We start from the raw sequence: 17134 nt of genomic DNA on the forward strand, positions 1-17134 counted from the left end.
CAGATCTAGAAGACCCATATGCTCTATGTTCCCCCTAAAGAAATGGTCAAGAACCCTAAGTTCAGAAGCGTTAGGTTACTGTGGTACCTTACCAAAACATTAGCTAGCCACTCTTAAAAATGACATTTTTGTTTTTTTTCCTTTCTGTCCTCTTGCTAAGAGGGAATGCCATTGATAAAACTAACATATCATATAGAAAGAGTGATTGTTTACTAAGAAAATATACAGAAAGAGTATTTAGTATTTATTCCCTAATAAAGAATTCTGATTATTTCTATCCAATTTTTTTAGATAAAAATAATTTTGAGAAAAATGTGTTTTCATATCCATTTAAAAAATAAACATAAAATAAAAACCCATCTTTCAAAAATCCAAATATAATATATTTATATAAAAATAATTAAGATTTTGTATATTTTTTAGTTGAAGGTACTACATGTGGCCCATTAGACACAATCTTTAATTTAAGAGTACATAAAATTCCAACTATTTTAAGAATTCTCATTTTATAGAACAAGCAGATGAACAATCTTCTTCCAATAATTTTAGGACTAGTATAGGTTTTTCTTGGCTTCCCTATTCATGGAATTGTGTGCACACTTAAAGTGAGTTCCAAGTGCTAATTATTGAAGTAAAGGGTACAAAAACCCTTTTATAGAGCCATTCAAAGGACAGTTCAAGTGCTATTGAAGTAGGGTACAAAAGCCTTCTTATAAAGCCAACGGTTGACAGCTTTTGTAATAAAGTATATAATAATGTGATGCAGGGTAAAGTCATAATTTGGTAGGGTCTTGGGTCAATGCCATTTTCAGAAATCACAAATTAGGGAGGCCCCAAACGAGATTCTTATTGGTTCCAATTCCATTCATAAACTATCATTTTAGAGTAAACCCATTTGATATTTACTGGTATAAGCCTCTGTTTGATTCTTATATAAATAGGGCATAGAAGAGCATGAAACAATACCAAATTATTAACATCTCCACCACTCTCTTTTTATCTTTGCTTCTGCATTTTCTCTTCTTCTACCAAGCCATGAATGCAAGAATTATTGGTTCTGGTAATGAAGCCATAGTTCTAGCACATGGATATGGAGCAGACCAGTCTTTCTGGGATAAGATCACACCCTCCTTAGCTCGAACCTACAGGGTTCTAGTCTTTGACTGGAACTTTTCTGGCTCTGTAAAGGATCCGAACCTCTATGATTCGGCCAAGTATTCTTCGTATGATGCTTTCGCTGATGACTTGATCGCTCTCCTCGTTGAGTTCAACTTGCGGGCATCAGTTTTTATGGGCCACTCTATGTCCGGTATGATTGGATGCATTGCTTCCATTAAGAGACCTGAGCTCTTCAAGCGGCTCATACTCATTGGATCTTCTCCCAGGTATTTAGAAAAAAAAAAGGGAAAATAAAAGAAAAAAAGCCCTAAGCTTCTCATGTTTTCTCCTTTTAGTTCTTCCCTTGATATATTTGGTTTGTGTAGTTGCAGATTTCTTTACAGTTGTTTCTATATATGATCATTTCTCCAAGCTAACCTTTTTCAGAAACCACTTTTTTCTTGGCATCTTCTCCCTTTTTTGTCTTCTTGTGTTCTTTTGCCCATGTGGGGTGTAAAAATCTTTAATGATGCATGTTCTGGACACCCCTAAATCGGTATGTAAGATATGGTTTGGCATTTAAAAAAGGTTGATACATATGATCAACAAGGCTTTTTGTTAAGACCCATTAATTATATGTAGGGATGAGGTTAAAGGGTAGCTGTCATATAAGAGTTCTCATGTAATGTACAGGTACTTTAATGACGACAACTATGAAGGGGGCTTTGAGAGTTCAGTGATTGAGCAGATGTTCTCAAACATGGAATCCAACTTTGACGAATGGGCTTCATACTTTGCTTCTCTTGTTGCGAATGCGAAAAACCCTCTCTCAGTGGAGAAGTATGAGAAGTCCTTGAGAGCAATGAGGCCCGAAGTCGCGCTCTCCGTGGCCAAAACAGTGTTTCACTGCGACGAACGTGACATTCTTGACAAGGTCATGACCCCATGCACTATAATCCAAACCACTAATGATGCTGCTGTCCCAAACTCTGTGGCCGAGTATATGCAGAAGAAGATCAAGGGGGAAACCACAGTGGAGAAGATAGACATGGATGGCCATTTCCCACATCTAAATGCACACCTCCAGTTCCTTAATGTGCTAGGTAGTGTCTTGGGTTTCAATCCTCATCTGGAGTCGTCAGACAATTAGCTACAAATTTCCACTTTTTCTATCTCCATAGATATATCTTTCTCTTTCAGGTAGCCTATAAGAGAATATGGTCAGAAATTAATGTCCATTTGCAGTACATGTGTTTTCAAGGCTTGGTGGGCTAGCTAGAGATTGGAATTGGTATAAGTTTAGTGTTTTATTTTGACTTGTTCTTGAAGTCATTGTCTATGTTGTGTAAAAGGAGTGGTCTGGATTGCATGTTTAATTTGTGTTGTTGCTTCAAATGTGAAAGTTGTACGCAGAACTCAGCTTCAGATGCATACTAGCTTGTACTCCAAACATACCATTGTAACCTTCCATTACTTAAAAAAGATTAATTTCATTTACCTTCTCGGGTTTTTGACTAAATATACTGACAGCAACAAATGAAAATGATATAAGAGATATTTAACAAATTTTCAAATCAAAACATGAAGGTGAATGAAATTAATTCCTACTTACAAGATGTTATGATGAATGTTAGATGAGTTTGAATTAATTAAGTCATGGAATTGGGGATTTTGAAGGAAATATCATAGAGAGTTATCGGTGAAACATTTTTAAGATATTTGTTCTAATTTTAATAACTTAAGTTTACTTTTAGGTTGAAATATTCTTAGGTTGTTAAATTAAACCTTATTACTTAAATTTTACTTTTAAGTGTTTAGATTCATTGAATATCTTTTCTAAATTTTCAAATTGACACATTTTTTCTTACTAATTTTAACTAGCATTTACCTTCATTTATCTTAAGTAATAAAATTGTTTGTTTAACATTCATATTAAAAGTTTTGTATACATACAAAATAAATCATAACATGGAGTTATAGATGTAAAAAAACTCTCAATATTGGCAAATAAGATCAGAGAAATTTAAGATTTAAAATAAGTTAATCATTTTGACTTAATACTTGAAATTATTTTTAACTTTAATTTACAACAGTAAGTTATTTTACCCACCATGTTTAATTAATCTACTTATTGAAATTAAATTATTAAATTATATCAATTAATCACATAGTTGAACCATCCAACATCCTCTAACTTAATAACTTAATTTTATTTAATAATTTAATTTAAATTATTATATATATTAAATATGTTTGGTAAGATAACTTAGAGAGTGTTTAATAAATCAACCTATGGAACTACGTGATTAAATTTAAGTTATCAAGTATATTAAATATGTTTGGTAAAATAATTTATTATTATAACTTAAAATTAAAAATAACTTTAATAAATCAATTTGATAACTTGATAAAACTTAATAACTTGAGCATAAATAATTTGACTTAAAGTCATTTTAAGTCATTGAGTATTAAGTTTTACTAAATGGCTATTTTGAAAAGTGTTTAATAAAATAAATGACTTAAAAAATACTTTTTATGTTTTTAAATAACTTTTATATATAGTGTTTTATTTTTTATCATTCTCCATATTTGCATAATTATTTTTAAAATAATCCTTAAAAAACAATGGAAAACAACTAAAAACACTTAAATGATGTTTTCTTTCTTGTTTTTAAGAATAAAAAATTGTCTTTTATTTTTTAGTTGTCAAATGTGTTTTCTTGTTTTTTTTTTTTTTTTTTGAAGAATAGAAAATTGTTTTAAAAAATGGTTACCAAATAGACCCTGAGGTCTTGTTTGTTGTTTGGTAACTATTTTTTAAAACAATTTTGAAAAATAGGTTTTAAGAACAGTTCTTTAAAACTATTTTGTGATGTTTTATAGAACAAGAGTTCGTTTGGGAACCTAAAATATTTTTAATCTGTTTTTTAATATTTTTAAATATGTTTTAAAAATAATTTTTATATCCACAACTTTTTTTTTAAATAATTATCTATCTTTATATAATTATTTTTTAAAACAATTCTTAAAAAATAAGTGAAACAATTAAAAACAAATAAAAAATATTATTTGAAAACACCATATTTTTTGTTTTGAAGAACTAAAATAAACCCTAAGTTTCTCATTTCTCCTTTTAATTCTTCCTATGGTGGTTTATATATTTGGTTTGTAGAGTTACAAATTTCTTTACAATTTTGGCTAAGATCAATTTATTTTTATCTAAATTTAATTGAAGCATATGCCCATAATTTTGAATTTCTCAACCCTTTTAAGAAGGTTAAAACTTTTTTCGGAAACCAGTTTTTTCTTTCCACTTCATTTTTTTTTTTTTTTTGTTTACCTTCTGCTTTTATGTTTATTTCTATATCTCTACCCATTTAATTTGGACATTTGCATATATATATTTCTATTCATTAGGCTTTGTTGAAGCCAACCAAATATATGAAATGGTTCACCTTTGGTATAAAAATATATTTTTTTTATAGATACCGAGAAGGCACCATTAATCAGATGGTGTCACGCATATATTTTCAATTCGTATTATTTTTATCATAATCTCAATTATTTATACTCTTATACCTGGTATATGCAGCAGATGTTCTCAGACATAGAATCCAACTTTGACAAATGGGCTTCATACTCTGCTTCTATGACTATGAGAAGTCCTTAAGAACAATAAGGCCCAAAGTCGCTCTCTCCGTGGCCGAGAGAGTGTTTTGCTGCGACCAACGTGACATTCTTGCGAAGGTCATGACCCCTTGCACTATAATCCAACCCGCTAATGATGCTGCTATCCCAAACTCTGTGGCCGAGTATATGCAGACGAAGATCAAGGGGGAAACGACAGTGGAGAAGATAGACATGGATGGCCATTTCCCTCATCTAGATGCACACCTCCAGTTCCTTAATGTGCTAGGTAGTGTCTTGGGTTTCAATCCTCATCTGGAGTCGTCAAGCAATTAGCTACAAATTTCCACTTTTGCTATCTCCATAGACATATCTTTCTCTTTCAGGTAGCCTATAAGAGAATATGGTCAGAAATGAATGCCCATTTGCAGTACATGTTGTGTTTTCAAGGCTTGGTGGGCTAGCTAGAGAGAATTGGAATAATCAATTTGTTGAGCTATATATTCAAAATCAAAACAACATGCTGAAAACCCATTGAATTTCAAATGTCTCCTGACTACTAAAATTTTTATATGGAAAAATATAAAAACTTCTGGAAAAATATGAAACTGAAAAGCAATTTCAAGACCTTTTTAACTCCAGCCAAAAGCTAAAATTTCATCTCTACACAACATGGGAATCAAACATTTCATATGATTTAATATCTCTTTTTCTTTTACTCTGAATTCAAATTTTTTATAGAGCATGAAATTGTCGAAACTTACATTAAAAACCCAGAACTCGATTGGTTATAATCAAGGAGGCTCTCCTTATGGGCCATGAAATTAATTTGTGTAGCAATAATTATTGGGAAGCCTAAAATTACAGGGTCCCAGATTATATCTTAATCCATGATCATGACCATTATGCATGCATGATGTTCCGCTCGTTCCGAACCCCCAATATGGAGCCTTAAATTAATCTCCTTAGCGTAATCCTAGTCAAGTCGACGGATAAGTCTAGCGGTTATAGTCAAGTGCACGGGATTCGAAACTTCTAGCAGAAACTAGTTGCTGGGCCAGGTAGTAGAGGCCTCCAAATTCTACTCTAGAGACTAGACTCTTTGAATCCTAATTGTTCAAAGCAAACAAAATGTTACTTTTTTGGAAAGAAAATTTGCCATTGAAAACCCAGATATTGTATTTTAATTGTGATTTTTGTTGTAAGCTTGAAACGTTCCACACTTTCTCTTTCAGATTTTGTCCTATTTTCTTTTGGAAACAAGGAGAGCAAAAATTATGGCATGTCCAGCAACTATTTGTTAGAATAAATTTTTGTTCTCTAAAAAAACATAGAAAATATATTTAATTATAAAAAAAAATTAATTTAATTGTTTTATATTGTTTTTACTTATTTATTTTAAATTAATTTTAAAAATAATTATATCTAACATGATTAAAAATAAAATACTAGATATAAAAATTATTTTTAAAATATATTTAAAAATATTAAAAATATTTTAAATTTTGTTTTATTCTACAAAAATTAAAAAATAATTTTTTAGAATTTGTTTTTTAAAATAGTTTCTAAACAAACTCTATAATATAACGATATTCTAGAATATAAGAATTTGAAGAAATTCAATTAGATGGATTTAGATTTTATTTGTTCGTGTTTTTAGAAAACAATGCTTCTAATATTAAAAAAAAAAAAAAAAATTGGTGAAAAAATTAAAAATTTTAAAAATGTTTTTAAAAAATAAAATAAAAATAACTTATAATTAAATATTTGATAGATGAAAGGCATCAACTTCATAACGAAAGACCCCCAACACTGTATATAATCAAAATGTCAAAATTTTAACAGCAAAAGGCCACGTTAACGCTTAGCTACAGTAGTAGTATTGACATATTTGTTAGCATGCAATTCAAACCTAAAAAAGTTGAATTAATGGAGGATTTGGAAATTGGATTCCTTTGCATTTAGCTTAAATTAACATCAGATTGAGGCGTCCCTTAAGATAGGGATTGACCGGCGTGTTTCAGACAGCCCAGCTGTGGGACCTCGGAGCAGGTAACAATCCCAACTGGGCCATTCAATGAGACAAACTTTGCTATTAAATTCTAGATCACATAAAAAAAATCTTTCTGGGTCAAAAAAAAATTGAATTCACAATAAATGACCCTTCAGATCTTGATCTGGGTTCTTGCCCTTTGAATGTCAAGCAGTTTCTGTCAGAGTGTATGAATAATGATGATCTTTTTTGTTTTATGGAAACTGTTGGAGTTAGGTTTGGGCGTCCGGTCAATCTAACCAATAAATGGGAGAAATAAGGGGATCGGTTTTCTGGTTTTAAAATCATCCAGAAACTATTATTATTAATTTAAAAAGTTTTTTTTTTAAGCCTTATTTTTCATCAGAAGTCAAATTTAAAAGAACTAATTGAAGTCATTTCATAATCAGCTCATTTGGATACATATATGTAATCGAATATGATATAAAAGGCCACACCCGCTTCCCTCTAAAAGGGAAAAACCTAATGAAGTTTTTATCATTAAATCAAAAATGTAAGAGAAGTTAGAAATCACCTCTCAAGTCTTTGCATTTACTTTCTGTCACCTCAAGGATTGGTTGCATTAAGTGTTACACCTCAGGAGGAGATGAGCTAGCAGGAGTACTGTGAAGAGTAGTTAAGAAGTTCTAGTCTGGCTGCCTCCAGTATCAATACAAATATCAAGAACCGCCTCTTTCAAACTGAATTTGATGCTCAGTATCTTCAACCGTTGTGGCGTCCCTTTCTGCATTCACTGCCTCACATTTCTAGCTTTCTATCCCCCTTAGGCTTTAAATTTCTGAACCAACTCATATATATATATATCTTTAAGGAAAATGATTTTCCTCTTTTCCGAATGAAAAATATCAAAAAATAATAAAAATTAATTAGAAATCAAATTTAAACTTTAAATTTTTTTTTCTCAAATTTTTTTATCTTGCATTTTCCCTTAAATTTTCCGGAACCAAACATAGCGTTATAAATTTTCACATCAAAATAGTTGCTAACATGATATCAAAACGTAATTTTCAAGATCCATGAATTCTAGGTGTTAGCCATGGTTGATTTGATATATACAGTTAGTCCATTATGTGGTAGTCTTATATAGTATAGTAGATGATTGATTACAAATATGTTTGGAAGTGTAATTAGGTGACTTGAAAACATATTTGTGAGCTACTTCAAAGGTCTTTCTCAAGGGGTTTAATGCTTGATTGGTCATTTGTGAAAGAAGCCTCTGTTGTCATTGTTATGGACATTAGGTTGTATCTGCAGCTTTGTGATTAGGCTTTGGCTTTGGTTTTGTCAGCCAAGACTGTAGAAACAATGACATGAAAGCAAAGTTAGATTTTTTTCTCTCGAGACTTAGCCCTCAGCCTCCAAAAGGTCATTTTTAACTTGAGGCTGGGTTCAGTTACATGACCCACCACAGACTGATACCCTCTCAAGCCACCAAAAAGAAGGTCATTTTAACTCCTGACAATCCCATCCCACCTTGTAAGCAATTACATCAAGAAGGAACATAGTTGAGCTGGTTATTATGAAAAATATTTGGAGACTAAATACAAAGTTTTTCAACTTAAAAATCATTTACATGTTCCCATTTGGTTACAAAACAAGATTATTTGTATGAGTTTTTGGGTTAGACTAATTTGTCGGACTTGTGGATAACTATGAAGGTAATTTTTAACTTGATCATGTGTTCGAATTGTGAAACTTGAATCAATCTTATTATGGTAAGTAGAGGACGTTAAGATTTGAGCTCTCTATTCAGCTTGTAATGGTCAATATGTTTTTGTTGAATGATGAGTTTGTTCCTATAACTATTATATTTAGTTTTTTATGATTCGGGTTTTATTAGCGAGTAAAAAAATTATAAACAACAAAGAAAAATGAGAGTTTTCACCATTGTGATTTTTGTATCTTCGTTTGATTCATAAATTCTCGAATGTTAATATGTTTCATGGATGCAGGGAACACGTTAATGTGACATTGATCATCCAACCATGACAAAATTTCTTTTTTTTTTTTTTTTTTTTCTTTTTTTTGCTCTTTTGGGCGGCTATGTTAACACAATGTAACAGCACTAGTGCATTGAAAGGAACTTTATTAGTCTTTGCAAAACAATTCTACAACTTTGTGTCGTTGTAGTTGGGTGCTGGGATCACTCAGAAAAATCTGAATGGTATGAATAGGATCAGAGATTAGCCAAGGAAAGATGATGCCTCACGTCTTGTCTCTCCTCATGGTGCTTGTTTATTTGACTCATGTCCTTTTTCACGCACCTTTTAACCTACACTCGGTTGAAAAAAATGGCTACTGATAAGGACCCTCAAATTCCATTTTTCATTTCAAAAAAGAACCATTACTGCCATTCAGGAAATCAAATCTCCAGTGGCCATGGTCGGCTCACAAGATCTTCAGTTAGGTGCCAAAAAAAGGCACTTTTAATGCCTTTTTCATTGCTCTAGACCTTTCTAAAGTCTTTCATCTTAACTGGAATGAAATTTCATGCAGAGAGAGAAGCTTGAAATCAGAATTCGTCCACACTCTCTACAATTAATTGCAGTAGACATTGGTGCAGTGCGTTGACCATTGCCAGATGGATAAATGTGAATGTTGGCCTCCTCTCGCCTGCTAAACCAAATTAAAGTTATTGGGCGTGCCAAGTTGTTTGAACTTCACCTAAAAGGCTAAAACCCACAACTTCAAAAATATTGGCTACTCATTTCCAAATCTAAGAAGGTAAAAAGTAATAATAATTAAGGAAAATCAAGTACTTCGTATACCCACATGGAATCCTTTGGGAAATCACAAAATCTTAATGAGAATTTTAGGTTATGTCCGGTAACCATTTTTGAAAACAGATATGAAAAATATTTTTTGAGAATAGTTTTTTAAAATTATTCTCTTTTGTAAATAAATGTTTATTTAGAAATCTGAAATATTTTTAACATGTTTTTTATATTTTTAAATATATTTTAAAATTAACTTTTATATGTAATATTTTTTTTTAATAATTTTCTATATGTAATAATTTAATATCTCACATCTTCCGGGGAGTGAATGGTGAAAAGTCATATATGGAGGACTTTTACAACACATTGTCGAGACCTTTTCTTTAATGCGTAGGCCTAATAAAAAAACAAAATTGAGGCATGTTGATGGGTTGTGTGTACGCCATTGCAGCCCTGAACCCGACAATATTAGACGGAGAGTAGGGTCGTGACAAAATAGTATCAAAGTTTGATTTCCGACTGAAAGTATACCAATGAGGGCACTGGACCCTAAGGGAAGTGGACTATAATATCTCACATCTCCCAAAGAATGAATGGTAAAGAGTCGTATAGGGAGGGCTTTCATAACAAACCTTTTTTTGAAATCATAGGCCGATAAAAATGCAAAATCAAGACCAATTAGTGGACTATGTGTGCAGTGGACTTTCAAAACACGCTAACTTGACCTTTTTTAAGAGCATTGACTCAATAAAAAAAAACAAACTTGACAATATCGGATTGAGAGTGAATTCGTGATAAATAACATCATAAAACAAGCAAAAACAATCGAAAACAATTAAAAAATATTTTCTAAAAATATTAATTTTTAATTTTTAAGAGTAATTTTTTTTTTCATTTTCTAGTTGTTAAAAGTGGTTATCTTTTTTTCTTTTTCTCTTTCTTGAAAAACAAAAAGTTTCTCTCGAAAATAATACCAAATAGAGTCTTGATTTATGGTTGAGAGGGATTGTGCACCCTTGAATTGCCGCAACCAAAATGCCCATGCCATATAATCTTTCATTAAAATGTTGCTGGACATGAGCTTGCAAAAGAGAGACACATCACATGGCACATCGGCAAGGACTTATCTTCACCACGACAGCCATTCAATGCCACGTGCATGCGCCCACACACATGAGCCACATATGAGCCTTATTCCTAATGCCACTGCCAAAAAAAAATCGGAATATGAATAAATAAAACATAGTGATCACTGATCACTAAGCAATAGTTTTATATATTAGTCACATAAGCTCAAAAGATCGCCGTCTTGGTCGTCATAAGTGACAAATCTAGGCACTTTTCCTCTTCAGAAAACAAAAAAAAAAAAAAGACAAGCACTGGAAAAAAGAATCTCCAAGGAACTACTTTATTGGTGTCCCTCTAGTGCGATATATACAGGGGCCTAAATTTCTTGTCTTGATCCATAGCGTGCTGCATTTGATTTGAGGATACTTTTTTCCCACCCTAAAGGAAAATGTCTTCAAACACATTCTTGGGCATTTCTAGTTGTCTATTTCTCCTTTGTTCTCATCCAAAGTGGCACTTAGTCTTCAATTTTAATGTGTCATCAGGTTAAGATATTGAGTAGGTTTCATCTTCTTATCATGTGTGCGAGGTGTTAAATCAGATTGAAATTATTGCATCCGTCATAGCATCATCCAATTACATATTCATAACCTCAACAATTTTCTATTCAATAAAAAATAATATATTGATATTAACAAATTATTTTTAATTTAATAAAAATAAATAAATAATTTGACTTTTTTATTCAATCAAAAGCAAATACGGTTGGGTGTTAGATTTTTTGTTCGGATTTTTCTAAGGAAATATCAACAACCAAAAAAATGAAACGAAAAGAAAAATAGCTTAGAATTATGAACACTCAAAAAGTTGAGGGCCAGGAGCATTAAAACTCAAAAGTTTCGGTCCAACCAGCCAACTGCTTTGAGTTATTGCCTTGTGGGCCATGATTGGGACTTCACCATGCCACTGTCCTCCCATAAATTTGTGGTTATTTTAATACTGTCACGATCTAATTTGACACATGATTTTTCAAGGAAAAGGACTATATTACCATACAATTCTGGTCATTGAAGTGTGAAGAAATCAAAATTATTTAATAACAATAAAAAAATAGTATTAATTAAAAAATAAGACTTAGTATAAAACAAAGATATCTAACAAAGTACAAAATAAAAATATTTTTGGTACTTATGATATTAATTATAATACTAAAAAAATTGTTTTTTTAACTTGGTTTTCCTACCTCGAATGTGGCTTTTTGAAAAATTAGTATGAAAAAATATGTCACACTAATCCCTCAATAAGTCAATATCATGCCAAAAATGACGCAATTGTAATTACATCAAAATTTGATGGTTTAACAAGTGCCAATTGGGTAGTCTCAAGTCATTTTCCCTTAAGCAAATATGTCACACTAATCCCTCAATATCATGCCAAAAATGACGCAATTGTAATTACATCAAAATTTGATGGTTTAACAAGTGCCAATTGGGTAGTCTCAAGTCATTTTCCCTTAAGCTTTACGGGACTCAATGACATATCTTCTTCTTGACTCATTATAAATCACATAATGAATCCATAAGTGATTTTGCTTTTAATTTTTTTTCCTCCTAATTTTTTTTCTCCTTTATAATTTCTTTTCTTTCTCGTTATTTCTCCATAACATGTAATTCAATACATAAAAAAAAAAATTAAAATTCCCCATAAATTAGAAGTAAGGTTAGGATTTGAAGTATCAGGTTTGAAGGTTAAAAAAATGAGGGGTGAAATGATTTTAGAAATAATTGGTTACAAGGATGAAATACTCTTGTATTTGTGAATTTATCACTTTCCATGTTTTTGTTTGAAAAATAACTTCTTTTTTTTTTACATAATTACCCTTAATTATTTCATATATTTATAATATATTTTAAAAGGAAGAGTTTTTGTTTTATAAGAAAATAATATGAATATTTTTATTAAAATTAAGTAAAAAAAGAATAGAGGGTTAGATTTATAAAATTGGGTTTTCACCGAAGATTTTATGTATTTTATTTTGTTTATTTAAGCAAATAATAAAGAAAATTTCAAGTAAATATCCATAATTATTTTAAAGAATCCCATAAAGGCAAACATAGGACCCAACGCATGCCTATCTTGGTCGTCAGGCAAAAGGTCGTGGGGCCGACCCTCTTTAATGGAGAAAAGGTTTCCCTTGGATTTATCCCGGTGCACTATCACTCCCCACGCCTTATCGCTTCATTCTTGCCCGTGGCTATGCCTTCTTGGGTTTGGAAAAAAACCTTTTTTATTGAGGATGGTGGGAGATGAGTAGAACTGCCCTTTTATGTAATTTAATAAGAAAGCATTTTCATCGCTTAGAATTATCCTTCCAAATTGATTGGCCACTTTGATTATATTCAAACTCAGCAATCTAAAATTCCAAAACGACCATTCAAACAATTTGAACGTCCAATCTGATCAGCGTTGAAAATGGCGCCCTTTGATAAAAGATGAATTTTGTCCCATTAGAAGCCCAGTTCTATTTTCGTTGATAATTTCTTGATGTGTAACTGTTTGATAAAATGCCTCAGCCAAAGGAAGGAACAATGCACTATGATAGGCTGCATAGAAAGCTATTGGAACACGGCAACCTCAATCAAACACATTCTTCTTGTGGGGACTAGCCTATTAACCAATCTACTATAAAGTCAATGTCATTAAATCATCCCAACGGCCTAATGGATCGGTCCTCCCTCTACAGTTCCAGCTACTAAATTACCGGATCCCCTCCTAGTTTCATGCCGAGATTGACTCTTGTTTAACACATTCCAAAGTGATATCATGTGATCAATCTATTCTTTTTATTTTGTATAAAAACATTAATTAAATTCAAGGTAAAAGAATTTTCTCATGAGTATATACCAAGGGCAGATCTAGAAGACTGCATATGCTACCCCATAAAGATATGGTCTAGATTTGTGATGTCGGCAACTTTAGATTATTGTGGTAAATGTGGTGTCTTTCTTGGACCCATAAAAGGCATTTTTGTTTTTTTCCTGTCCTTTTGCTAAGAGGGGATGGCACCAATAATATGAAGAAAATATGCAGAAAGTGGGTTTGTTTACTCTCATGGGCTCATTTCTATATGATTAAATCTTTTAGAAGAGGGTGATTTTAGGTTTTATTTTCGGCTATGTTGATCAAATTGTTTGCACGTTCAAGGGAAAGTTGAGGTGTTAATTATTGAAGTGGGGTAGAAAAGCTATTTTATATACCCAACAGTTGAAAGCTTTTCTAAGAAGAGCATAAAAATCTGATGCATGCTAACGTCATAATCGAGGTCAATGCCATTTTCAGAAACCACAGGGAGGTCCCTAATAAGATTATCATCAGTACCATTCATAAACTGTAATTTTACAGTAAACCCATTTGCAATTTACTAGTTTAAGCCTCCTTTGATTCTTATATAAAGAGACCATAGAAGAGCTAGCATGTAAATTAACATAGCTTAGCTATTGCTCTAGACCTCCACCACTCTCTCTTTGTCCTTGCTTCTTCTTCTTCTTCTTCTTCTTCTTCCTCCTCCTCTTCTTTTTCTTCTCAATTCTTCTACCAAGCATGTTGGTGATAGAAAAAGGCCTTTCAGCAGCCATGAATGCAAGAATGATTGGTTTTGGTAATGAGGCCATAGTTCTAGCGCATGGATTTGGAGGAGATCAGTCCCTTTGGGATAAGATCACACCCCACTTAGCTCGAAGCTACCGTGTTCTAGTCTTTGACTGGAATTTCTCGGGCGCTGTAAAGGATCCCAGCCTCTATGATTCAACAAAGTATTCTTCATATGATGCTTTCGCTGATGACTTGATCGCTCTCCTTGACGAGTTCAAACTGCTGGCGTCAGTTTTTGTCGGGCACTCTATGTCCGGTATGATTGGATGCATTGCTTCCATTAAGAGGCCTGAGCTCTTCAAGCGGCTCATATTCATTGCAGCTTCTCCCAGGTATGTAGAAAAAAAAATGGCAAATAAAAAATAAATTACTAAAAGAAAATGCCCCCAGTTTCTGTTGTTTTCTCCTTTGAATTCCTCCCTTGCTGGTTTATATATTTGGTTTTTGCAGTTGCAGATTCAAGCATATATCCATAAATTTTAGTTTCTCAAATTTCTAGATTTTTAAGAAGCTATCTTTTCTTTTTCTTTTTTCTTTTTTTTTCTTTTTTAGCATTTCTTTCTTCCCTTTTCCTCTTAGTGGGTTTTAGAAATTACAAAAAATATAGCTTTCAGGCTTCCTTTTTTCTAACTGTTCAGGAAATAGCCATGATAGCTACTTCCTGCGTGGGCTAATAAAGATTATAATTTGTGGCACAGAAGCTACATCTGGCTTGGCTGTGCAAATAAAAGATATCAAGCATGCATGTGATTGGGTATAGTTAATGTGTCAGAAGTGTTGGATAATTTGTGGGGTTTACAGACATGTGGACAGGAGAGTTTGGGTAGGATGGTACACAGCTTTTGTCTTGTATTCTTGTGCCCATGTAGGGTGAATTTTTAATGGCCCATAACATCAAGGCTGGTGATCAGTACTAATCAGATAAGCTCAACCCCTCCCTAGCTTTTTTAAGAAGATGCAAGGCTCGAATTGGAAACTAACTGAAAGCTGCCTGTTTGATAATGATTTCAAAAAACTAATTTTTAAAAAAATAGCTTTTTAAATCTCTCAAAACAAAACTTTGGGAATTTGTAATATTTTCAATTTATTTTCTTTATGTTAATTTATTTTTTAAAAATAACTTTTATTTATAATATTTATTTTTTGAACAAGTTATAAAAATACTAATATTTTTTTAGTCTTTTTTATCGATAATTTTTAAATAGATTCTAGGATTTTCATAGGCTTTTTTTTATACCACACACATATATATATATATATATATGAAAAATCTAAGTGAAAATTATATCAAAGTACAAAGGATTGAGATTCATATATGTATGGCAAGAATGTCTTAAGTTACATGCATAGCACCACCCGATTAATGGTGTCTTTTTAATATATACCGAAGAACTATCACTCCACATCACGATGGGTCTCTCTTTATATATCAAACTAGCTGAATACATGAAAATTTTGTATATTAGCTGTCAATTAATATCTGCTATGTCTCGCTTGTGCAAGTCTATTCTTGGTTAGATTTTCCTAATTCAATGCGTGAAGCTGGTAGGTAAGATACAGTTTCGCACTTAAAAGCTTGACATGATCAACAACCCGTTTCGCTCGCATTAACTATGTATAGGGATGAGACCAATAAGGTAGGGGTCATGTACAATACAAGTTCTCATGGACATTACTCTTGTTAATGTTGTATGTACGTAGGTACTTGAATGCCAACAACTATGAAGGGGGGTTTGAGAGATCAGAGATTGAGCAGATCTTCGCCAACATAGAATCCGACTTTGACAAATGGGCTTCAAACTTTGCCCCTCTCGCTGTGGATGTCAATGACCCTCTCTCAGTAGAGAAGGTAGAGAAATGTATCAGAAGAATGAGACCTGAAGTCGCTCTCCCCTTAGCCAAAACAGTGTTCTGCTGTGACCATCGTGACATTCTCGACAAGGTTACGACCCCATGCACTATAGTCCAGCCCACTAATGATATCGTCGCCCCAATCTCCGTTGCTGAGTATATGCAGAAGAAGATCAAGGGGAAAACAACAGTGGAGATCATTGACATGGACGGCCACTTTCCCCAGCTCACTGCACACCTCCAGCTCCTTAGTGTGCTAGACAGTGTCTTGGTTTTGAGCCCTGATCATCAGGAGAAGTGAAGCAATTAGCTGAAAATCTCCACTTTTTCTCTATTTCTATATCGATATATATAAATGAGAGAATAAGGTAAACAAATCAAAGTCCATCTGCAGATGTTGTGTATTCAAGATCACTTGATGGGCTAGCTAGATACATAGATCACTGGAGTTAGATAGTGTTTTGAGTTGTTCTTGGAGTGATTACTTCTGTAGTGTAAAAGGTGTAGCCTGGAGTCTGGATTGCATTGCTTTTGTTTGGTTGCTGTAAATTAATGTGAAAGTTGTGCACAGAAATCATCTTTGGGTGTGCCATTGTTCCTGTAAATTAATTAAGTAAAGGTATTGAGATGAGTGTTAGATGGGGTTGGAATTAGAGAATTAGGTTGAATTCCAAAGATAATTCTGAGATCATTTGGGAATTAAAAATTAAGGCTATGTTTGGTTCGGGAAAATTTGAAGAAAAATGTAAGGAAAAAATAGATTTAAAGTTAATAATTATTTTCATATACTATTTTAAACTCGTTTTAGTTATTTTAATTCTTATATATAAAAATTAAATAATTTAAAAATGTATAAATTTTTAATTAATCTTAATTATATTTAACTTTATTTTATATTTTTCATAATACAACTAACTATAAGAAAATCATTTTTGAGAAAATAAAGCTAATCTAATTAAGTAAAACACCTAAGATGATGGATGAATTGAGTTTTGAAAAACATTTTCAAGCACAAGAATTTAAAGCAAAATAAGGAACAAAAGTAAAGAGATCAACTTAGAGAGAACAA

At 32.3% G+C, this 17134-nt stretch overlaps 3 protein-coding genes across 3 annotated transcripts; all 3 read left to right on the forward strand.

Annotated features, from left to right (window-relative positions):
- The first annotated feature begins 786 nt into the window (after window positions 1–786).
- Window positions 787–2595, forward strand: LOC100245751 (probable strigolactone esterase DAD2). The gene is made up of 2 exons (XM_002281331.4): window positions 787–1385; window positions 1792–2595. Exons 1-2 carry the CDS (start codon window positions 955–957, stop codon window positions 2246–2248), a joined length of 888 nt encoding a protein of 295 aa, XP_002281367.2. The 5' UTR covers window positions 787–954; the 3' UTR covers window positions 2249–2595.
- A 2130-nt stretch (window positions 2596–4725) lies between these two features.
- LOC104880678 (strigolactone esterase RMS3-like) lies at window positions 4726–5061 on the forward strand. The gene has a single exon (XM_010658194.1). It carries the CDS (start codon window positions 4726–4728, stop codon window positions 5059–5061), a length of 336 nt encoding a protein of 111 aa, XP_010656496.1.
- An 8860-nt stretch (window positions 5062–13921) lies between these two features.
- On the forward strand, window positions 13922–16702 carry LOC100266419 (strigolactone esterase D14). The gene is made up of 2 exons (XM_002284675.5): window positions 13922–14546; window positions 15916–16702. Exons 1-2 carry the CDS (start codon window positions 14164–14166, stop codon window positions 16364–16366), a joined length of 834 nt encoding a protein of 277 aa, XP_002284711.1. The 5' UTR covers window positions 13922–14163; the 3' UTR covers window positions 16367–16702.
- Window positions 16703–17134: the final 432 nt, after the last annotated feature.

The sequence above is a fragment of the Vitis vinifera genome, chromosome 11, assembly GCF_030704535.1.
Source record: "Vitis vinifera cultivar Pinot Noir 40024 chromosome 11, ASM3070453v1".
Classification (NCBI taxonomy): domain Eukaryota; kingdom Viridiplantae; phylum Streptophyta; class Magnoliopsida; order Vitales; family Vitaceae; genus Vitis; species Vitis vinifera.

What these genes read in the sequence shown, in the direction of transcription:
- LOC100245751 (XM_002281331.4), top strand. Translation starts at nt 955, where the DNA reads ATGAAACAATACCAAATTATTAACATCTCCACCACTCTCTTTTTATCT. An exon ending in CTCATTGGATCTTCTCCCAG is followed by an intron (nt 1,386 to 1,791) that starts GTATTTAGAAAA and finishes TGTAATGTACAG; the next exon opens with GTACTTTAATGACGACAACT.
- LOC104880678 (XM_010658194.1), top strand. Translation starts at nt 4,726, where the DNA reads ATGGGCTTCATACTCTGCTTCTATGACTATGAGAAGTCCTTAAGAACA.
- LOC100266419 (XM_002284675.5), top strand. Translation starts at nt 14,164, where the DNA reads ATGTTGGTGATAGAAAAAGGCCTTTCAGCAGCCATGAATGCAAGAATG. An exon ending in TTCATTGCAGCTTCTCCCAG is followed by an intron (nt 14,547 to 15,915) that starts GTATGTAGAAAA and finishes GTATGTACGTAG; the next exon opens with GTACTTGAATGCCAACAACT.